Source organism: Sabethes cyaneus, chromosome 3 (assembly GCF_943734655.1).
Source record: "Sabethes cyaneus chromosome 3, idSabCyanKW18_F2, whole genome shotgun sequence".
Taxonomy (NCBI): Eukaryota; Metazoa; Arthropoda; class Insecta; order Diptera; family Culicidae; genus Sabethes; species Sabethes cyaneus.
The window spans coordinates 234,674,250-234,698,778 of NC_071355.1; the positions used below are offsets into that span (position 1 = coordinate 234,674,250).

General features: G+C 39.5%; 1 protein-coding gene across 1 annotated transcript in view; it reads right to left on the reverse strand.

The window, feature by feature from the left end:
• Window positions 1-1,081: 1,081 nt before the first annotated feature.
• Window positions 1,082-24,529, reverse strand: part of LOC128743802 (ejaculatory bulb-specific protein 3-like) — a 32,207-nt gene continuing 8,759 nt past the window's right edge. The window contains exons 2-3 of the mRNA XM_053840469.1: window positions 7,054-7,448; window positions 1,082-1,406 (exon numbers count right to left, since the gene is read on the reverse strand). Coding sequence (XP_053696444.1) covers window positions 1,219-1,406; window positions 7,054-7,255 — 390 coding nt within the window. The 5' untranslated portion in view covers window positions 7,256-7,448 and the 3' untranslated portion in view covers window positions 1,082-1,218. The remainder of the gene's footprint in view (window positions 1,407-7,053; window positions 7,449-24,529) is intronic.

Consider the following 24,529-nt stretch of genomic DNA (forward strand, 5'->3'; position numbering starts at 1 on the left):
CTGGTAAGTAACCGAGGAAGGATTGCACTTTTTACGGGAATGTAAAACGGAAAACACAAAGCCCGCATGAGAAAATTATCACAGAAAACAGACATTTAACCCATGCAAAATGAGTATAAGATTTGTGTTATGATTCTCGGAGAAGGCGATTTAATTTTGTTTAGATTAGAGATATACAAAATGATTTTTTTAAATTGAGTTATTTTTCAAAATCTATAACCATGCGCTTGATAAAAATTTATTTCTGATGGATTGTCTTTTCTATATTGTAGCATTTTTTAGTGGTTTACACAGATGGGTTGCGCATTTGCGCTTCAGCAAAAATGCACACTTTGTAAACACTACACGATAAGCTATATTCCTACTGCAAAATATAGAGCAAGCAGTGCTTAGTTGTATATTTTTTTAACCACAAAAGCGGGCCTTGTGAACCTCTTTATAACTGTGGTTCGGTTTTTTTCACAGAATGCCGCGAGTTCTTATAAAAAATTCTTTACATCGTTTAATATCATCAGTCCATTATTACCGGGCCGTAATCCCAAAAATCAATTAAAAAATCAACATGAAACATATTGCCTTGGAAACATACGACAACAGGCGGAATTCATTTATTTGCAAAGTTTCCCGCAGAATTCTGCAATCGGCGACATAGAATGCACAATTTAAATTAAACCAGTAAAAGTTCCCACAATGCAGCTCATCCACCACCCGAGACCCGACTCGTACGATTTCCATTATTAACTTTGTAAGTAGGTATATGAATGGCACCCCGCCAGTGTCCTTGCAAAGTATGCAATGAATGCATGCAAACGACAACGACGGAAACGATGACTGTATGCTGCTCTGTATGTGTCGTACGAAATAGTTTATTTTCCCTCTTTTCCTGAATTGTCTTGCACTTTTGTACTTTGTGACCACTGCTGGATGAGCTGGTTTGGAGACTTTTCGTTTCGGACAGAAACAATGTTTTGTCACATAACATTACATTTCCAGTTCCGGTGGTTGCCTCCCAATTTCTGTTGGATATTTCTCTCTCTCTCTCTCTCCCTGTAGAAGGAAAACACACATTGCTTTTGTAAAGTTTTCACTTTTTTATGGCCACCTAACATTTAGTACGAATTTCACAACTTAGTCTTTTCTTTAGTCTGAAACTTTTCTCTCGGAATACTTAACACTTGAAATCAAATTCCCGTACAGAAACAACTGTTCTAACTGCTCCTAAGCAGCGCTCTTATTCAACTTCTCGAACTTGCTCTTGTAAATACCCTCCGGGTCGTACTTGTCGAGAAGTTTCTTCCACTCAGCCTGCTTCTTGGTCTCCAAATGGTTAATAACCTTGCGGGAGTTGGTCTTCTGTTTTTCGCTGCATTTTTCACAATTTGTCTTCAGTGCATCGGGGAGGAGTTCTGAAACATAAAGTAAAGTCGACATTAAATATCAATTTTGAGAATGAGAAAATCAAATAATTTCCAATAGAAACTGTGTCTAGATTTTGGTGCTTAAATTCTAACTTTCTCTTTAGTAAAAGGCGAAACTCTAGCAAGCATAACTGGTTCTAACGAAGTTTTCCTCAAACCACCAGCTGTCAGCTCAAGTGAAGAGGATATGTTGAACGGTGTCGGTCGAAGCGTATAGCGCATTTAGTAAGACGAGAACGTGGCTGCCACTACTGAAGGGATTTGGTACGACCGCTTCTTCCCAACAGTGGGAAGCACGAGAGAAATATTTCCCGACACAGCTGCCATACCGTGATTCGGGGAAATGTATTTAAAGATAACACCTTCTTCATCAGCGTGCAAAACGAAATGATTCAGATTATTTTAATCTATCGTTATTTTCATATCAAAAGTTACAGACAATGGGAAACATTAAAATGCATGTGCATTTTTTATCCTTCCACCATTCCAAAGCGGATCATAAGTATTCATTACTTCAACATCGAATGATAATTTTGAGATTAAATATGATAACATCATCCAGCTAGCCTGGCATTAACACTGGCTTGCCCAGGCTGGGGCACACTGGGGCACGTGTCCCACCTTCTTTGTAAAATTTAATGGAAAACAAAATAATTTCCAATTTTATTTCCTACTTTAAGTTCAAATTGAAGCCTAATTTCATGTCCATTGCCAAGTGTAATTTCAATGCAAAATTCAATTTTGATTTTAAGCCTAGCTTCAAGTATAACTTCTAGTCTGATTTCAAATCCAATTTCAAGTCTAGTATCAAGTCCAATTCTAAACCAATTCATTTCTATTTTCAAGTCCAATTTCAAGTTACATGGAAATTTTTTGAAATATTTTTTTCTTGTTTGTCAATTTCCAATATTTTTATGGTAAAAATATCTTTAGCTATATCTGAAAGAGAAAAAGAATAAAAAGTGGCATAAAAAAAGAAAAATGTAAGAAAAAACACGGGTTTGCGACGTTAGGCATGCGGACATTATGCATAATGAATGATAGGTATAATGAACGGTAGTCATAACGGACGATAGGCATAATGGACGTTGGACACAATTTACAATTTATTTAAAACCGGAGCCGCTCATTTAGCACATATTCATTTCGTATAATGCTATTTAGCATAACGTCGTTTGCTATAAAAACATTCAGGGCGAGACGGTCGTCGGAAGTTTCGGCCACTGCAGGGGGCAGCCCTGCCCCGCATAAATTACATCGGTCCAGATTCATTCACTTCACCCTACATGCAGCCCTTCTTTAAACTGAGTCAATTGGATCTTTTGCAAGCTAAACGGCAGATTGCTCAACTTCCATTATGCCTATCATCTATTATCCATATCGACCATTATGCCTAATGTATTTACCTTTATGCCTAATGCATGTAACCTCGAGGTTGTCTTGACCTTGAAATGCGGTCAAACATATATATTATTTTTTTTTTTTTTGAAACGGTGGTACTACAATTGATAAATGAACAGTAGGAGAAGTAATGAAAATTTATTTGGAAAATGGAGGAAAGGTAAGAGGTGAGGAGGAAGGGGTAATTGGTAGCTACGCTTAACAAGTTGTCGTTGCGACTCCTACCTTTTGTCCAATGCTGGAAGGTGCATGGGTGAAACCAAGATATAATCAGAGATTAAAACCGGATTTGAACCCACAACACCCGCCAGGGCGTGTGGCTCGCTGGTACGCTCCATAGAGGCGCTGGACAAAACGAGACTGCATAACCCCCCTTATTAATGTAGCGACGTATCTGGTTTTGGGTTATTTTCAGACACCCAAATTGTGCCCCTTCCTCCGTCAACGGTTCGAATCCGGTTATAATCTCTGATTATATCTTGGTTCGACCATGCACCTTCCAGCATTGGACAAAAGGTAGGAGTTACAACGATAACTTGCTAAGCGTAGCTACCAATTACCCTCTCCTCTCCCCCCCCCTCCCCCTTACCTTTTCACTCTTTCCCCTACATTTTCCAAATAAATTTTCATTACTTCTCCTACTGTCCCTTTATCAACAGTAGTACCACCGTTTCAAAAAAAATGTATTCATGCCTAACGTCCATTATGGCTAACATCCATATGCCAAAACGTCTGTAAGCCTTTCATCTGCATGTCTAATGGGGAACACTCGGAAAAAACGTCAGAATAGAAGAGAAACGGAACACAAAAAGAGAGAAAAAGTGGAAAAAACTAGAGAGGAAATAGGTAAGACGAGGCAAAAATCGAATAACTGGATAGAAAAAGATGAACGGAACAGAAAAGAGCAAAAAGAGAGAAAAGAAGAAAAAATCATGTAAAAAACAGGCTTCATTTTCGGTTTTTCGCTCAATAGATGCCTCCCAGTTGGCTTCGAGGTATGACGCTGGCCTAATAAGCCAGTCGTCGTATGTTCGAATCTCACCTGGGAGAGGCTGTTAGAGTCAATAGGATCGTAGCAACTGTTTCGATAACGGAATGTAGCACCTAGGCTTTGCTTTGCTTTGCTTTAGACGCTCATTACACTACAGCGTCTCAGCGAAACAGAATTCGAAAGCGTTCATTTGGCTATAAAAGATAAAGCTATACTTTCTTCAACAATATTGTCGATAATAATAAACTCTACAATTGTCTCTTACACTACTTTTTGAATTCTGTTTCGTTGAGACGCTGTAGTCTAATCTACTGAGCGAAAAACCGAAAATAAAGCGTAAAAAATGAGAATGAAAAAACGAAAGAAGAGAATACGGGAGTCATAAAAAGGGAGAAACAAGGCCATAAAAAGAGGAAAAACGGGACAAACACAAGAAAAAAAAGGCAAAAAGTGACAACGGAAGACAATAAGGATAAAACGGACAACAGAACATAACAGAGAAGGAGGAAAAGCAGGAACGACGAAAACGAAACCGAAAAACAGGATAGAAAAGGAAGTTTGAAACCGAAAAAAAAACGAAAACCGGAACGGAAAAATGAAAAACGTAGAAAAAACGCAAAAAACAAAACAGGGAAAGAAGCGAAACAGGAAACGCGGGTAGAAACAAGAAAGGAAAAGCGGGCAAACGAGACGAGAAAGGGACACGCAAAACATAGGAAGAAAAAACAAAAAGGAAAAAGAATAGTAAAAGAAAGAAGAAAGAAAACCAATAGAAGAAACGAGGAAAATAAGGAAAAAGGCCAACTTCGTTGTTTTTGTCTTGACCTTGTAATGAGGCCATATAACTAAGTTTATATAACGGTGGTTTTTACAATAAGCGGAGGGAATGGTAGAAGAAAGTAATGAAACAAAGAGTCGATAGGATCTAACAGATTGAGATCAGGCGTGAAGGGGAATCTGTTAGATGCTATCGACTCTTTGCTTTATTACTTTCTTCTACCATTCCCTCCGTAAATTGTAAAAACCACTGTTAGAGAAAAAGAAACCGGATACAAAAATAGTAAAGTGGGTCAAAAAACGGATGAATGGGACAGAAAAAGAAGAAAAGAAAGCAGAAAAAAAGGATAACAGAAAAATAAAATAAAACGGAAGAGAAAAAATGATAAACGGAAAATAAAAAAGGAAAACCGGCAAGGAAAAGGAAAAAAGGAGGCCTCAAACAGAATAAAGGTCTAAAGTTTTCGGAGCGTCTTAGTAGAATACGAAACCTGGAATTAAATAAAAAGAAACCTTATTCCTTTGAAATTAAATTGGATAAGTTTTCTTTTTATTCAATCCCAGTATAAATGGGACAGAGAAGACAAAAAACTGGGTATCTAAAAAAGAAAAAACGGAACAGACGAAGACGAAAAACCATAACGAAAGGTAATAAAAAAAGTTAGAAAAAGACGAAGACTTGAAACGGAAAAAAGGGGAGAAAGAGAAGTGAAAAGGCGGAAAACGGAAAAGAAAATAACAAAAAAATCGAGTACGCAACATGAAGAAAAACAAAACAGAAAATTATAAAAAATGGGAAATGAAACGAAGAAAAACGGAACAATGAAACAGGAAACACGGGACAGTAAAAATCGAAAACGAAGGAAAGCGAAAAAAAGAGCCAAAATGGAAGGAAAGTGAGAGCAACAACCAAGAAATCGGTGTAGAAAAGGAAAAAAAACAGGCAATGAAAGGTGGAAAAACGAGACTGGAAAAGAGAAAAAACGGAAAATTAAAAAGTTCGAAATTATGAGGCGGAAAATGTTAATTCTAATTCAAAGTAAAATTACATATTCACGTCCGGTTTGAAGTAATACATCAAGTTTAAATCAATCCAAATTCATATCTAATTTAATTTCCAATATCAAGTTCAGTTTCAACTTCAGTTGCATGTCTGATTTTAAGTCAGATTTTAAACCCAATTTCTTGTCTAATATTAATCGGCTGGTATTTATGTGATAGGTAATAATAGGTTGACTACCCTACGGTTACTTCGTTTTTTCAGACCATTGCATTCTTCTGAAAAGTCGAGTGCTCCACCTTTTGTTTGGTCTTGAGATTAACTATGACAACATCATCCCACTAGTCTGCTGCTGATACATCAAGGAACAAAACTATAATAACTCATTAACATAAATAAAAGATAAAATAATTCTTCTAGAAGGCGTTAATGGACAGCTTATTTATATCTGGCACAGTATTAATTTAACTTAACGTCGGCTTAAATTTTGTCATATACATGCAATTATTGCAGACAATTTTTGTTTGTCATGAGAAACTATTAAAACAAGTTTGAAGTTTATTACATAAAACAATTCAATAATAAAATTTTCTATCGACTGCCAACTGCACTGTATCACTTTCGCATAATTTAATACTTCATACATTTTATATGCCACCATAAAAGACACTATATCCGTTCATAAAACGATAAAGCGTGTGACATGAAGTAACCTATCGCATATTATATTATCACAAGGGTGCTGACGAGAAAAAAAAACAGCACACGGAAAAATCCAATCTCCATCGTTGGCAGACGTCCCATCTGTTATCTTTCGAATTTCAATTTCTCTATCGTTCTGGCAGACGCTCCCTAGGACTGTTTCTCCCATCAGGAGACAGTGAACCGAAGCCCCTTAGTGGTTCGAGTCGAAAGTCAATCCGGTGTTTGTGCTGGAACGAAAGCAACCGAAACAAAAGCTTGGCTCTTGTTAAAGCCACCCAACAATAATGGGGCAATATTAGTATCGACATCGACAGTATCCAGGGAGATAGGTTAAAATGAATTCGGCTTGAAGGGAAACGCTTCTGGGAAAAAAGTAACTAGCTCATTATTTCCTCACCAGTTTATCATGTCTGAGAGGCGCTTCTTCGAAGCGACTCCTGCTTTCATAATCGAGACAAATTAATCCCACCTTCTGCTCCTGTTGATTGAGTTTTTGCTACTTATCTCGTACCCTTTCTCTAGTAAAAACTCATTAACTCAACTTTTGTTTCGTGACACCAGCAGCAGCATCCGACCTTGATTAGTCGAATATGTCATCTAAACTTTTTGGAATGATACTTAACTTTAACACGCTACTCATGCTTCCTGGTACTGCCTACCAAAAAAGCGTATCTCCGAAAGCAATTTCCGACCCAACAGCATCCTATTTTGATCTCCCAATTCCTAACACTAAAAAGCTAGCGGACCAAAGTGATACTCACTCTTCAGCTCCCGTCCCTCCTGGGTGCACGGTCCCTTCTCCAGCAGGCACTTGAGGTAGTTGTTCAGGATGCGGTCGTTGCCGAGCACCTGATCGACGTTGATGTTGTCGAATTTATCGGTGTACTTTTGTGCGCTCACGACGACGGTCAGCATCAGACCGAACACGAAGACCAGTGACACGGACAGCGACGGCATCATCATGAGTGTGGGTATTGTGTTGTGTAGCTGCGGGTGCTTTAAGCTTCTATCAGCCAACCAGCCAGCCAGCCAGCAGCGGTAGTGTACTTCTACTGTGTAAATGAAATGTCGCCTAGCGTCCTATCTGACGCTACGATGGTGGTGGTCGAGTGGGTGTCGTGGCAGTTTTTTTTTTGCTTCCTCGTTGAATTTATGTCTGAAAAAAGCGAAGGGTACAACGGAAATGTCTGTTAAAAAGATGGGTTGTCGAAATTCTGGAAAATTCTTTGTCAAACAACGACAAAGGCAATGGCATCGGCTGGAGTGGTCCGGACCCCGGAGCAGAGTAGTTGGAAGGGAGACCAAAAAAAACACACGAAACGACTTTGTGTGCTCGATGATAAATAGCGGTGCTTGGGAAAAATGTTTATTCGGGAATCTCGTCGGCCATTATTTTGAGGGTTCGTTTGATGTGGATCGTTTGATTTAATGTTTACTCCCGACGCACTGAAATGACGTACTGTCGTCGTGCGGAGTAAAGATTTGAAGGGACTCACTTCATTTTGACGTTGTACAAATATTGTTGTCGAGCCGTTTGGTTCACTAAAACAACATCTGACTAAAATGCTAAAACTGTCAGCCGTGCGTGGTTGTAGTTAACCCCAAGTAACCAAAAAGCTTCGATCAAAGTGGATTTTTTGGCTTAATCAGCTACCCAAATGATCATGAATAGAATTCTATTCAGCTTAATTTTTAGGCAACTAACCGTACTTTCAAGTTCGCATTTGTTGAACAAACGTCGAAAGGAATGCTAAGCAACTTTCAAACAGAACTAGAAAGTTCGTAAAAAGTCTGCTGTTCAGCTCAAAAAGGAACTCCAATAATCTTAAAAATAAAAAAAAATATTGGGAGAATTTTCTGTTTTGTATATTCATGACATTTCCCATTTAAACTAAGGCATGTAATTTCGGTTAATAGTGATAACCAAATCAATTATTTTATTTAATGAAAGATCGTCAGAAGAATTATCGACTGTTTTTTTATAAATATTAATTAACTTACCACACACCACCAACCAAACCTCGGAATATGCGATTTGCATCGATTTTACTCGATGTGCTAATTTCGGATTTACCACTTCCTCGAAACGAACTTGCAATCAAGAACAACTCATCGGCAGAACTTAAAGTGCTATTTTATAAATGTTTGACAAGGTTTCTTTAAAAGCTGCTTAGCGCTCTACGCAGCGAACTCTATGCAACTTTAAAGTACGGTTATTTACAGGTAAAGCTGTTTAGCAAGCTATAGATCCATAGACATAAAGCTTATTAACCCTTCTTAGACACCATTATCGAAACTCTTAGTTAATTTCAAGTTGCTTGTTGAACTTTCAAGCTGCATGTTGAACTTTCAAGCTGCATGTTGAACTTTCAAGTTACTACAGATATTAACGTTACTTTATAGAGAACGAAGTTCGGTATACATATGTAGCGTCTGGTTGTTCAGCAAAAAAGTTCTGTGGAACTATATTTGAACCAAATATGAACTTTTAAGTTCGTTCCTTAAGTGAAATTCGAACTTTTGGTTGCTTGGGACGTATACTGTAAATTACTTATAGACTGTTCCGATAGTTATAAGTATACTAAATAGGAAACCGTCATTTCATTTTAAATATTATACTTAGTATTTAACGAAATTTCGTCTGGGTCCTGTTGTTTATATCCAAATAAAACAGCTGTGTTCATTCTTTCGGTATTTCGCTCAAAAGTTCTCATTTGCGTTGTCTTTCTTCCGATCAAAGAAATCCAATTGTCCACTCGGTGGTTGGTGCCCCAAGTAGTCTTTTGCTTAGAAAACTAGCCTAGGACGAAGGTGTGAGCGTCGAAGCAGTTCAAACCGCGTTGAGAAAGTATAGACAACAGTGCACTCTCGAAGATTCTCCGAGAAGTGGTAAAAACCTGGTCCGACTGACCCTAAAATGGTCAGGAAGATAAAGGATTACTACAAACGACATACTTTGGCATCAGTACGAGATGTGACAAAAAGGATAGGCACCTGAAGGCCTGCAGACCCGCCGGATGCAGAAGCAGCCATAATGAAGCACAAAACAGGTTGAATCCGTTAAACCGACAGCCCGGAAGACGTTTAATTACGAAACATACCGTAGCGACTGTCGGCAACGCACTGTTTGTTTCTATCGAACTGACCGAGTAGATTACAGTCTATCTTCAAGGCGGTAGGAACAAAGAGCACTCATATAACAATAACAATAACACAATTATGTTCACGTTATTCTAGAAATAACCAGAGTTATGAGATGATTTCGAACGATTGATAGGTATAAACCATACAGAGCAGCAAACTTTGAACGCGTTTTTCTCGAAATCAGAGTTTTGTCACTTGGTTCGGTCTGACTTAACACCGACCAATTCTATTTCTATTTAGGAACGGCGGAACACAAAAATTCCCCTCTGATATGAAAATATAAATCAACTAGAAAATATAAATAAATCAGCCCGAGTCTTACAATCCGGAATTATCTCCAATGTGCTGATTCTATAGGTGGGCAAAACGGCTCTTTTGTGTGAGTGACTCTGAGCCGTCCATTTTGTGCCGCGAACCGATTCAAATGAGCGGCACGTTGATATCGCGATGAGCGATAGAGTCGAGCAGCCGAATCGAACAGTCCAATCAAGCAGTTATGTCGAGCAGTCGGGTCGAGCAGTTGAGTCAAGCAGTCGAATCGAGCATTCGTGTCGAATAGCAAGGCGAGCAGCCGAATCGAGAAGTTGAGTCGAGCAGTTAAATCGAGCTGCTCAGTCCAGTGGTCAAGTCGAACGTCCAATGGAGCAGTTGAGCCGAGCAGTTCAATCGAACAGTCCAGTCGAGCAGTTCAATCGAACAGTCCAGTCGAGCAGTTCAGTGGAGCAATCAAATCGAGCAGCCTAGTCGACCACTCCAGTCGAGCAGTCCAATCGACCGGTTGGACAATCGGGCAGTCCAGCAGTCGACCAGTGAGGTTACTGAAAATAGAACCCATTGCTAGGAAAGCATGACGTTCCTGTAGTTACCGATAAACCTCTTGTGACGTCCTATCAGAGACCTGGTTTTGGGTACAGACAAGCCTCTTAGGGGAATGTCGTCGTGGTTGGGCCGCCTTTTGACATTCGCCTATACCTACCGTTTCACAAAGAATTTATAAAATCTAAATAGATCGTTGGAAAGGTCTAAGAATAAGCTATATTTCTGGAAAATCTTGAACTGATTGCTTAAAAAATAATAAAGTTGTAGGCATTTACGTGAAGACAAAAAATATTGTCATACTCGGGCCACGTTATATAGGTTGGGCCACCGCTCTTAATCCAAGAAATACGTATTTAAATTATATGTAAAGACATCAAAAGTATGAATTTCATTAGCAACGGCCCATATAAGTATAAATATTCTATTTTCAATAACATCTTCGTGAAATTTTTGGTGATCTTGTAAAATCAATATTACTACATTCGCGTTTTCCGAAGTTTTCTGCAATGAAAAATCAACAACAATCTAGGTTTTTATTGTACTAATTTTGCTTTATTTTATCACATTTCCCGCGACTGACGTTCTCTAGCCAATATTGCGCTTCTGTGCCTAAAATTATGGTGACCCAACCATGACTACACAAGTGGCCCGACCTTTACAATAAGCGCTTTTGTAGCATCTACCTCCTTACCCTAGATAAACACCTAACTGGTCGGGATTTTTCGATAGCCTTCGAATAGAACACAACACACTTAATAATTTTTCAATATTTATCCCGATAATTGCATTTCAGGAATCATTTCTTGAAGAAAAGTTTACTGCGCCTGGAAAACTTTTTCTGTACTGATTTAATCAGCGAATTCAGTACACGTGTTTTGAATACACGATTGAAACTCACAATATTGTGAAAAGTTAGCTGTCACAGTAAGAAATTTTATAATGATACATAGGTATCACGAGAACTGAAAAATCGTGGTTGCACGACCATAACAGTGGCCCGTCGATAATGACATTACCCTATATATATATTGAGGAAGAGGATAGAAGATAGAAGATAGATAGATGGATTTTCATTCACTAGCAATTTGCAGCATTTTATTTTTAATTTCAGCCTATGGTGCTCTATTTACATTACTAGAAATATGCGTGTCAGATGCGCCTGAAGCTCTTCCATCATGTTAAAATAGCTAGTTTTTGAGCGACAACCACTTGCTTCTGGTGCTAGTGTATATGGACGATTTAATGTATAAGAGCACCAGAAGCATTTGACCCTCTTTTGATCTGGTGATCTGCAATCCACCGAATAGGCCCTTAGGTGGTGCTGTTTGTTAATCGAAATTTCTCAGGTTTCTTCAAATAGATATGGCTGGTATCTAGTAGAATAGACGATAAACTTTTGATAAGCCCCAACAATATGCTTACAATCAGCTTTATTGTTAATTGCGCAACTAAGAAATTACGGTGGACGCCCGCGCAGTACCGACCATACAATTATTCGGGGGATTACTTTATAACTGTTATGGTTTGTACCATGCAGACACTCCTGAATATTGTTCAGGCTACCGCTTAATGGGCCGGAAATACCCATACATAACCTATTACACTACCTAATATAACGGGCGGCAGTAGTTTAGCGAGTAAAGCATTCGGGTGGGTGCAAGCCCCACCTGCCATTGCACAACGCAATATATTGTTGGCCTATATCGATATTTTCCAGTTCATCCAGTTGATCATTTTTCGCATCAGATACTGCTTATCTTTTCAAAATAGGTTACATCGTGACCGCGTTTAGAGTAATATACGAGTAAATAAAAAAAATCATGCCAAAAACAATCAAGTTAAAGCAGCCACGTTGGTCAGATAATAGAACAACGAACGATGGCATAAAATAAAATAATAAAACATTTCTAAGAATGCGCGGCTCAGTTTCTCCAAGGGCGCGCGCAATGAAATTGTAATTAAGTAAAAGCTTAAGCTATTTAACTCCTTCCGCGTGCCTTGCGGCCCGGAGAGAGAAATAAACGTAATAACATTTCCGCGTGGCTTGTAGAAAAAGCACAACGACCGTTCGTCTAAATAGCCACATGAGCGCCAAAGAGTTGTCGCTCTGCAAGGCAGATGGTTCAGAGCAAGCGCAAGCTAAGTGGAGAGAACACAAAGACGCTCTCCACCTACCTGACTTTTGTTTACTGATCCTTGGCCACCATGGCTTAACAGTGAACCCGCGAGTGAGATAGACAAAGAAGAACGCAAGCACGGTATGGAATCTGGCTATTGCCAAAATAGGAAGAAGCGATTTTCACGACTAGAAAACGCCACTACACAATCACACTGCTTGGAGAGATTCCAAGCGTACACCTAGCGAACGTTGGGAGACTACGGCGGGCCGGCCACGTTGCAAGGATGCCCAGTTCAAGGACAACTGTCTTTAAGAACCCCACCGGTACCAGGACTAGAGAGGTCCAACGTGCTGGACTAGATTAAAGCCGACTTGTGTGTGTCGAGACTCTCAACGAATTTTCGACGAGTAGCCTAGGACCGAGTACAATGGAGAGGAATAGGAATTCTTGCTACAGCAAGTGCTCCGGCTCTCTGCAATTCAAGATATGAACATATGGAATCATATTCAACAGAACAGCACAGCTGTAGCGCACTTTCCTAACACAGATATCCCACTAGCCTACGATTAAACCGTAAAGAATCTTCGACCTGTCGGGATAAAGAAACTATGTTACTATTTCTGGCATCAAATTAGTCTGGGTTTATTCGTCGTAAGTAAAAAACCTTCGACCGGTTGAGACGAAGGAATTTTCTGGTGTACTTACCTAGTACAAAATTCAAATTGGTCTAGGTTTTATCGCTGTAAAGAATCTTTGACCTGTTGGGACAGGAAGATTTCGTAATTTTTTAAAAGGAAAGTAATCGAAATCAAAGTATGGTGCGATTTAATTGTCGTTCCTACTTCTGAAGCAAGACGATCACAAAGAAAATGTTTGGGGAAAATTTATCTTGAAAGTTTTCGTAAATTTTCACTATTTAGTGATCGGAAAAGAAAATTATAATAAAAACAAAGTAATCGAAAAAGGAAATTATAAAACAATTGTATCTAAGCCGTCAAAATTCCGCTCATAATTGGCAGAGCTTTCACATTTCGTGATATTTCCGTGACGATTACTAGAATTTAAATTACGGAATGACAGTCTGCGGTAAAACATAGTCCTACGTCAACAATCGTTATGTGTACAGCCCCTATTAAAGTTGAAACCCGCTTTTCCAACAGTTTTTTGATGAAGCAGAGTCTGGATAAAACTTGTTGTGTGAATCAATCAGCTGTGTTCAAGTGTTCCCTACAAGGCTTTTTCAAACAATGCTTCCTCGGGGCAGAATAGGTAAAAGAACGATAAAAGCTTGCCAACGTTGCATGTTGCAAATGCAATCCCGCATTCGTGACAGAATAACATGTTTTAAAACAGTAGTAGGCTCAGAGCTGCTAATGATAACATCACATCATTGCTTTACTTTGCGCTACTCCTTTTGCTTGAAAATATTGCCCAACAAAATTCAGTGAATAATGTCCGATTTAATTCAAACGAAATCAACTAGAAACAAAGGTAAAAATAAAACCATTCCGTCGTGTCGATGCAGCTCTAAGTGAGTGGCAGCACTCTGCTGAAATGCTATTTCGACAATCGGTTTTTCCACTCCACACGAGGATGCTTTCGCCATTCATTAAACGATTCTGCCGCAGCGCGATTCGATTTGTACGTATTTATTCACATCACATCGGCTGGCATCAGTACTGAATTCTACCCTGAGCAAGGGCACGTTATTACGTTGTCAGGTAGCAGGTCAGCCGGTCCTCGGTGGGGGGTTCGGAGTGCGTTTGGTGGAACTCCCAAGCCTTGCCCGATGCTGTTGTTGATATGCTACGAAGTATACGGAAAACATTCCCCGCAGAGAAGGAATAAATAGGCGGAATATTTTTTTTTTATAGAAGCCGAAAGCAAACGATAACAGTGCGTCGATCGATTTCCTGGTTGGAGGTGCCTAGTAGGTATGTGGGAAGGAATGGAAGGGCAGCTGAATGGCGTATCAAATAAACGCTTCCGATTCCGGTTCGCTGATTGATAGCATCGATATATTCGGGTGTGGACGGACGGCCGGGGGAGCATAAGCTCCGTGTTATTGCTCGCCGTTCCAATCTTGTTTTTATTATTGAATCTTTATTATGATGATAATGGTGATCATGGTGGCCCAAACAGGCGAATTAAACTCGAATAAATCGTTTCGAATGAAACTCGTTGTAAACATCAAAATATACAGCAATTGAACCTTTAACTGTATTGGCAGTTTAAGCAATCAATTTACTCTAAATGAAAAAACATTGTCGCCAGTCCGTGTCGATTGAACATCCACTACCATTTTTAGGAAACGACCTGACTTGGTTTAAGGATATGTGCAGTAATTTGCATACTCGTATCGGTGCGAGACGTTAGACTACCGCGTTTTGTCAATGTGGGATGCGGATTTGCATAAAGTCACTCTTCCGAATATGACTATCGCCACTGGCGTGAGTCGATCTACTGTGAAGGAGTGTGACTGTCATGTGCTACCCATCGATGCTCAGCCTGGTCACGTCAATGGTTTCAAGTAGATTCCAAGAACGGAGGCAGCTGTTCGGCTAATAAAGTGCCATTAAACTTTATATGAGAACATATGATTGCAATGTGTTCTTCATTGTTTGCTTCCGTCGAGAATTTCGTCATAAAGTGCCTGTAAAGCGGAATAACAAGCGGCAGCTTTGTTAAATCATTTTACAATGTAATTCATTGTTTTATAACTTTCATCAACATAGAATCTGAAATAAGTTCCAATGCACAGACTTAACCATTTTTCGTCCTTTTTTGCCACTCGAGCAATATTGTTTTTGTCGTCAAATCAATTACGTCCGTTAACTATTTCCATTATTTCGTGTCGGCTTACTCGAAAAAGGCTTCACGAGCCAATCTGCTAAGCAGAATATTTTTCGAAATACCTACGTCTATGGTCTGACGTCAAACCGGTTGCTGCTTGACTTGCTGGGGAATCGTGTTGCACAACAGCCAGCGCCCGGTGATGTCTGCTTGTGGCGTGAGCTTGTCTTTCAGTTCTAAACCCAAACGGAAGCCCGCGTACTAACGAGGATTGTGGTTTCCTGTTGCGAAACGGTAATAGCAGCATTAAGAGCGTTTGCTTATAACGATAATGGTAATTGACGTTTCAGTGGTTTGCTGTACGGTAGATTTTGGAAGGGATATTTTCTTGGCAGTAGTGGTTCACCAGTTCTGCACCGTGGGTTAGCTCCCCACAAAATATGGTCACTGCGGTAGTGCGATAGTCCAATCATTGTCGCTATCTTTGCATGTGATGGCGGATTAATTCGCCATTTCTTTTGCAGAAATTGAATGGATATTTTCAGACGGTGAAATTAAATTAAATGTTCAGTGATAATTGCACAGCGTGTCGACATAAAACAGATGTCGTGTACCTGGGATATTTTTGGAAATTTTTAGTTTGATGTTATTGTGGTGTGAAATCTGACATTGAAATGGCGGTTGAGTTTTTCCCCAAATGGAACGGTAGGCCATGTAGTTCGTTAGTAAGAATACGAAACGGACAGTGTCTGTCATTTTGATGTAAACTAAATTTATTATTTAGAAGCAAAACGGAGTTGAATTAGGTTTCCTTTCTGGTTTCTCTTGATTCCTTAGAACTATCTCTGCCGTACATGCTCCTCAGATGGTCTGACCATTGACAAGGAAAATAATAGAAATATCACTGGTGTACCCGGACTGGGACACACTGGGGCACGTGCCATACCTCCTCTTAAAAGTTTACTATAACACAAAATGATATCTGTAACCCAAATGTCCGCAGTTTTTAATTTAATCTGTAACTATGTTGGCGATAAGTAAATAATTGCGTAAAAATAGCTCTAATTTCAAGTCCAAGTTCTTATACAGTTAATTGTGTATTTTATCGACTGGATTTCATTGAAATTATTAATATTTGGCAGGGCAGTCTTCAGAGAAATTTATCAAGACTGAGGTTTGATGTTTTCCCGACGTTTCGACATTTTGTTGGAGTCTTTTTCAAGGGGTACTGTGGTAAAATACATTTTTAATGTTATTTTTAAGTTGCTTACATAGATTTTCGTTTGCTTGCAAATCATTTACGTCCTTCGTTCTGTTTTGAGGAGTGTACATATTACGGTCACGGAAGGTAGTTCCGATTCTAGCTTACGTACCAACGACTACCCTCGATGACCGTAATTTGTAATAATCGAGCATAAACGAGAGAAAAAAAACTGTCAGGAAAAAAACGAGAAAAAAATTACAACGCAATGGGAGAGAAAACGGGATGTAAAAAAAGAATAAACTGGAATAGAAGATAACGAGACATGAAAAGGAAAAACGAGGCAAAAAAGAGAGGACTGGACAGAAAAGGCTGGCGAACGGGAGAAAAAGAAGAAAAATGAGCGAAAAGGAGGTAAATGATAAAGCGAGCAAAATAAGAAAGAAAATTTGTATAATTTGTACAACAGAAGACCCAAAATGGAACAAAAAGGAATAAAACGAGATGGAAAAAGAGGGAATGAAAAGAAGAAAATACGAGAGCAGTAAAATTAAGAAACGAGAATAGAAATAGAGAAAAATGGAGAGAGAAAAAACAGAAGAAATGAAAAACATAGTGACAAAAAACCAAGAAAAGTAAAATCTATTTATATAAGAGGCTGTGTCTGTACCGAAAACCAGGTCTCTGACAGGACGTCATAAGACGCTTATCGATAACTAAAAACAGGTTCCTGACAGGAATCCTGCTTGATTCCACTGCTCGACTGGACTACTCGACTCAACAGCTCGAATGAACTGCTTGACTCAACTACTCGATTGGACTATTCCAATGTTCTGCTCGACTCAACTGCTCAACTCGATTGCTTGATTAAACTGCTCGACTAGACTACTCGATTTGATTGCTCGACTCAAGTGACAGCTTGATTCAACAGCTCGACTTAACTGCTTGATTTAGTCACTCAACCCGACTGCTCGACTCAACTGCTTGACTTAACTGTTTGATTCAACAGCTCGACTTAAGTGCTCGATTCAACTGCTCGACTGGACTACTCGACTGAACTGCTCGACTCAACTGCTCGACTCAACTGTTCGACTTAACTACTCGACTGAATCGATTGACCTGATTGCTCGACTAGACTACTCGATTCAACTGCGCGACTAGACTACTCGATTCAACTGCGCGACTAGACTATTCGACTTAACTGCTCGATTAAATTGCTCGACTCGACTGCTCGGTTCAACTGCCCAACTCGACTGCTCGAGTCAACTACTCGGCTGGACTGCTTGGGTGAACTGCTTGAGTTAACTGCTCGACTAGACTACTCGATTTGACTGCACGACTCATCTGTTTGACTTCTGTTTGATTCGACAGCTCGACTGGACTACTCGACTCAACTACTCGAGTGGACTACTCAACTCAACTGCTCGACTCAGCTACTCAACTGTACTACTCGAATAAACCGTTCGACTGGACTACTCGACTCAATTGCTCGACTCGACTGCTCGAATGAACTGCTCGACTCGACTGCACGAATGAACAGCTCGACTGAACTGTTCGACCTAACCGCTTGACCCGACTGCTTGACTAAACCATTCCATTCAACTGCTCGACTCAAGTGTTCGACAAGACTACTCGATTCAACTGCTCGACTGGACTACTCGACTTAACTGCTCGTTTAAACTGATAGACTGGACTGCTCGATTTAACTGCTCGACTTGACCATTCGATTCAACTGCTCGACTCGACTGCTCGACTCAACTGCTCAACCGGAGTGCTTGCCTGAACAGCTTGATTTAACTGCTCGATTTGACTGCTCGACTTGACTGTTCGACTCGACTGCTCGAGCCAACTGCTTGACTCGATTGCTTGATTCGACTGCTCGACTCGCCTGCTCACTCGATTGCTCGTCGCGATATCATATGATCGGTGTTAAATCAGACCGGATCAAGTCGCAAAATTTTAGAAAATGAGTTAATGATAGCAAACGATCAAGAATTTTATAAGCACCATTTTACTCTAATCAGACTACATAAATGTTGCACACAGCCAAAAGTTTTTCTTCAGTTAAAAAAGCCAATACGACCATAAAAACTATTTGTTTCAGTTTCCGGCTTGCGGCTGTGACTCTTTTATGTACAACATCTTAGAGCTATATTATGCAATATAAGAACTCAAAGAACTAATACAAAGATTACACATCTTCGCAAACACTGGCCAATGGAATGTATGCGCTGTTTTCGGAATTCTGAACAGACTTTTATATTTCCCGGATCGTAAGATTCGAGCTCAACTAGTGATAAATAAAGCGAGCAAAATAAGAAAGAAAATTAGGACAATTTGTACAGCAGAAGTTCAAAAATGGAACAAAAAGGAACAAAACGAGATGGAAAAAGAGGAAATGAAAAGAAAAAATTACGAGAGCAGTAAAATTAAGAAACAAGAACAGAAAAATAGAAAAATGGAGAGAAAAAACAGAAGAAACGAAAAACAGAAAGTTACAAAAAACCAAGAAAAGCAAAATACAATATTAGGAAGAACGGAACATACCAAAACAAAAGTATTGAAAAGAAGTTACCGGGACAGAAAACAAAAAACTAGACTGGAAAAGGGAAAAACGGGTCTGAAAATGAAAGATAAAGACTCAAATCAGAAAAGAAAAGACGGAATGGACATGAAATGGAAAATCAGGTCTGAAAAGAGCGAAAAACGGGACAGGCAAAAAAGCAAAGAAGAAACAGCGGACAGAGAAAAGGAAAAACGAGAGAGGAAAGGAGAGCAAACGACATGCACAGGCGCATATAAACGATGAAAAACGGGAGAGAAAATCAGAAGAGTAAAGACATAAACAAAATAAATGACAGAAAAGAAGAAAATCCAACAGAAATCGGGGAATCTAATGAAATGACGTAAACCGAGAAGGAAGACATTTTGAAAGAGACGAAAACTGAAAACGAAAAGAGGAAAAAGGGACGAGAAAAGACGAAAAACGGGTAAGAAAATTGGGACATGTGACAGAATACAAAGGAAAACGGAGCAATGAAACAGAAAACATGATACAGAAAAGAAGAAAATCAAGAGAAAAAGATAAAAAACGGAAAGAAAGAAGATCATTGTGAGATAAAACCAAGCATTGTACCGTTTGCTAAAACGGAACAAGGCGTGGAAAAACGGGACTAGGTAAGAGAAAAAAAGGAACACAAAAGAGGTAAAGTGTGCGAGAAAGTAAATCGAAATACTCTCAATTCTCGTTTCACGTCCACTATTGGGGGAATGTAAAAAAATCGGTCGTAAAAAAAGAGGACGTTAAAGACGACCTTCAGAGTACATTTATGGCAGTCAGTATGGCACCGCATTTCACCTTTCCCTCCCTTCTTCAGTGTACCAACATGCTCCCACAGACTCGGTAAACCATCACAAAAAAAAATAAATTAGTTCAACTAACCTGCCAGCCGTAATAAGATCATGCAACTCGAAGTACTAAACATTCCATTCTATAGATTTTATTCCTTTTTGGGGCATAATTAACACTAAATTGTAATTGTCCTGTACAGGAGGCTTCGAATCCAGTCGATAAAGAAGGACAATTCCTAAAGACGGTCTAAGCTCAAGGCTTTGCTTTTAATTTCCAATGTCAAGTTCAATTTCAAATCAAATTGCATGTCCAATTTTAAGCCTAATGACTAGACTTTGACTTTCTCTATGTCAAATCCGATATCTACTGCAATTTCAACTCTTATTTTAGTTCAACTCCAAGTCTAATTTTAGGTCCTTTTTTTTCCAAAATCCGTAGTTTTCAACCTAATCAGCCTGTATTGTTGTGATAAGTAATAAAAGATTCGCCATCTTACGATTACTCGATTTTCTAGGCCAAAACTTCTTCTTCTGAAAGGTCGGGTGCCCCACCTTTTGTTTATGTCTGTTACATTTAATTTTCTACTAGAATTGAATACTGCTGCAGTGATCTGATCAATGTGATCCATAGAAAAGCTCTCCAAATTGAATAAACAACATCAACACTTCGGTAGGATCTACCGTGCTACTGCAATGTCGGTGCACGTAATACCCTGGCACAAACTCTATTAAAGTCTTACGAAAACTCTACTCCAACAGTAGTATTTAAATTTGCATATAAACACCGGTTTCTGTGACGGAGGAGAAAACTCCAAGCCCACAACCAATAGGTACGGTACGTGTATTCGAGCCGTCATCGGTTGTGGCCATCGATGGAAATCGATTCGGAATACTGATGAACCCCATTCTCCGGTGTGTACCGATCGGGTGTTGCCGTGTTGTTTTTAATGAATATTCTAAGCACTATGTTGCACAGTGACAAAAGAAAGAACTGAAACAACCGAGAATAGTATATTGAGAGTCGAAAACTTTTAACAAGTCATTCTACCACGAGGATATAGACTCGCTCGTTCGAGTTGTTAAAAAGCTGCTAAAGCTTAACGCTGTAATACCATTTTGTGTGAAAAATTTGATTTACTACCAATTACTTCCCACTTCATTACATTCGATTCATTCTCCATCGAAACCAGAATCGAGAAACATTCGAGTGCTTCATATTCAAATATTTCAAGCATATTTTAAATAGCTCTCCAGTAAACCAAAAACTCATCATTTAAAAGCTTTAAAATCCCTTATCACCAATCGAACTGGTATCGAAAATACTCCGAGCTAAATATTGATCATCTCGTTTAAAATAATTTAAGTATATACTCCTACGTATGCAAAATAGCCGACGGCACACGCACCACCGACCAGTCGGTCGGTCGGTTGGTCCGTCGGCCGGTCTATCGGTCATGGGAACTGGAAAAACCACACACCCATGTACGGAAACAATTGTAAACAGGCAGCCACTAGTGGCTGACTGGCTGACTGACTGACTAACTAACTGCCGCTATGTGGAGTGCCTGTGTATGGAGCAAGGTTCCCAATTTAAAATCCACACGCTCGTCAAGGCCAATATGCCGCCAGCGAAAACAAATGCTTTTTGCAAAATGGTCAGCCTACGCCCAACGCCCGAGTGGTCTCTTACTGGAAGAAGTCTTACTTAATGATAATCATCCGGTCTTCTTCGCTCGGACGGCGGTTCGAAAAACACACTCAAAGTCAAAGCCTTGTTAAGGAAGTTGTGAACTATTGCGTGATGGGTGGCTATCCGCAACACCAACTGCCTAGCTTTGGATGCCCTACCGTAGACCTATTTTCGTTGATTACTATCTCGGTGAGAACAGGTAGTCAGGTGTCTTAATAGTGGCTTTCGATACTGGTACACGAGCCATTCTCTCAGTTCCGAGAAATACGGCCGGACGGTGGTGTTTATTTGCCAGCCCTGAGCCGGCTAATCTGGATGAACTTGAATGTTAAATGCAGTATGTAAATCGTTTAATTACACATATCACTAGAGCTTACATGATATGATGAGAATCTACTGGATTGGAATTTTTCAGCACTTTACGTGATAATATTGCCTTTTGAGAATCAGATTATGATATGGGATCGATGGGAAGTCCAAACAATGTGATTAGCATTTAAGATGATGAACGTAACCGATTATCTGGTGCTCTTGAAAACTTACACGAGGTTTTCAAGTGGCACTCTTGATGCGCTGAAAATGACTTTACGCAAATTGCCACTGTTTAGTCATAAACTACAAAGCAATTAAATAAACAATGAGTTAGTAATTTGTATGTGCATTTATTGTAATAATTCTTTGACGTCACTAGTTGCTAAGATCATTATAAAGAATTACTAGACCTAAAACAAATGACTTTTTGAGTAAAACATTTTTTAAGAAGTACTAAAGTACTTATAAAATAAAAAAGAATGATTATGTCGCAGTGTTTTACCATTTCCGGTGACCATTTAGATTTATCTGTTTTCCTGTTTTGTCGGTGACAGACAATACCTACCCAATCTCATAATAGTCAAGCATCATTCGGAGGGAGGGATATACCGCCACAATCTCAAATCTTCAGAAAGCACACGACCAATCTGCAGCTGTGACCTAATAAACGTGCAACAAAATTCTAAACAATCGAAAAAGTACACTCAAAACATGTTGTTAACGTTTTGTTTTCAATGAATATTATCAGCAAATGCTCTTATCAACGAGGAAACCACACTATACTCCCGAATTACTCATTCGATAAAGCTGTTATCAGAAAGACCCAAAAAGTGGCGATACTATAAAAATCAATGCATTTCGATAATGAACTCAAACCAATTATTGCTATCAATCCATTCAGTCACAGATAGGCAGTTCAATTCAATATATTCATCAACATGAAGTTCACTATCACCTCGGTTGTTGTTATGGTCGCACTGCTTGGCACTGCCTTCTGTGATCCAATTTCCATCAGCAGCAACAACGTTGGTGACATTGTTTACGCGGGAGTTAATGTGGAGGCAAATATCGACACCAAAATCGAAACCAATCTGATTAACATCCTGGTCGCTATCCTAACGCACATCGGAGAGCTGCCTGCCCTGCCGGAAGGCTCCGAACCGGGAACAGATCCGCTGAATTTGTTGACCGCCCTTGGAGAGGTGCGAGATATCGTTTCGCAACCGAACAAAACTAAGAAAGAGCGAGAGGAACTGCTCCGGGAAAAGGTCCAACAGTGGGTGAAACTGCTGTAGGACAGTTTTCAATGATCAAATTCGTTAATACGATGGCAAATTTTCGCAAACATGTACCTGAATAAAACTTTTTAGTTGTTAGTAAGATATTTGTGTGTTTTAACTCAGTCAACATGGTTTATTTTTTTATTGCCGGAGGATCTCACAATCACCACTCTTGCAAAGTAAATGATTGTACAAAATAACCTTCTAAACTTTCACATTTTATTCTTTTTTAGGAGTCCAAAACGAATGTTGAACTCCCTTAACCCGCCGAATTAATGTTTAAAATAATATTTTTATAGCATATTTCTTATAACTGCCCGCTGCAGTTTACGGGTTACTCAAATACTGGTCTAACCAGCTAGTCGTCATATGTTCGATTCCTCGGCTGGGAGAGGCTGTTAGAGTCAATAGGCTCGTAGCACTAGCCCCGCAGTTGTCCTGTACTCTAACAGCTGGTTGCGAAGTCTGTCGTATAAAAACAGAAGGTAAAGTTTCGATAACGGAATGCAGCACCTAGGCTTTGCTTTGCTTTTTTGCACCGTAGTCTACTGATTTTCGGATGAATGATGGGAATCTCTCCAAGCAGTACCTGTAGTTCGTGATTCATACACATTCGCTACTCTTCACTTTCAGTTTGTGCTCCGCCAAATATTGTCCGCAGCACATAGCTTGTCACGCTCTTTTCGCTTTGATTTTGCTCTTTTGATTACTGCACCTCAGCAAGCAGAATTTGAAAAAGTAGTGTATGGGGCATTTGTAGAACTAGTTATTATCTACAATATTGCTGAAATAAGCATTGCTATGCCTTTTGTATTTAGGACACTATAAGAGTGCTCTTTTTGCCACTAACGGCATTGTAGCCTTACAGCGGCGTAAATACTAAAGATAAAACTTTACTTTCTTTAGCAATATTATGGATAATGACTAGCTTTACAAATGCTTCATACACCACTTTTTCAAATTCTGCTTAGCTGAGGTGCAGCAATCAAAAGAGCAGAATCGAAGCGAAAAGAGAATGCCAAGCCTGCTCAGCACCTTCCACTTGAACACGGCAAGGACGCGTACATCCTCCGTGAGCAGCATCACAGCTTCAAGTCCACAAAAACCACCGGTCTAATAAAGAATGAATAAAGAATGTCTAGAATGCACTGCTGGATCTCCTTACTAGTCTTGTTAACTGCTGTCACCAGTGATTTCAACAACACGAACTTATCTACAAATTCTAGTTCGTCACCGTCAACGGTTACCGTCCGTCCGTTTATCTTCTTTGAGCCTCTTCCTTTTATGTATTTGGTCTTTGACGCATTTATTTTTAACCCAAACTTCCTAGACTTCGTTTTCAGTCCGGCATAGATTACTTCAGGCTTCGCAAGGTTCTTGGCTATGCTATTAAAGTCATCTGAGAGGAGTTGGCTACCTTTGGTGAAAATTGTGCCTCTCGTTTCAATGTCGGTTCATCGGTTGATACCCTCAAGAGCGATATTGAATAGCATGCAGGATAAGCTGTCACCTTGCCTCAATCGTTGC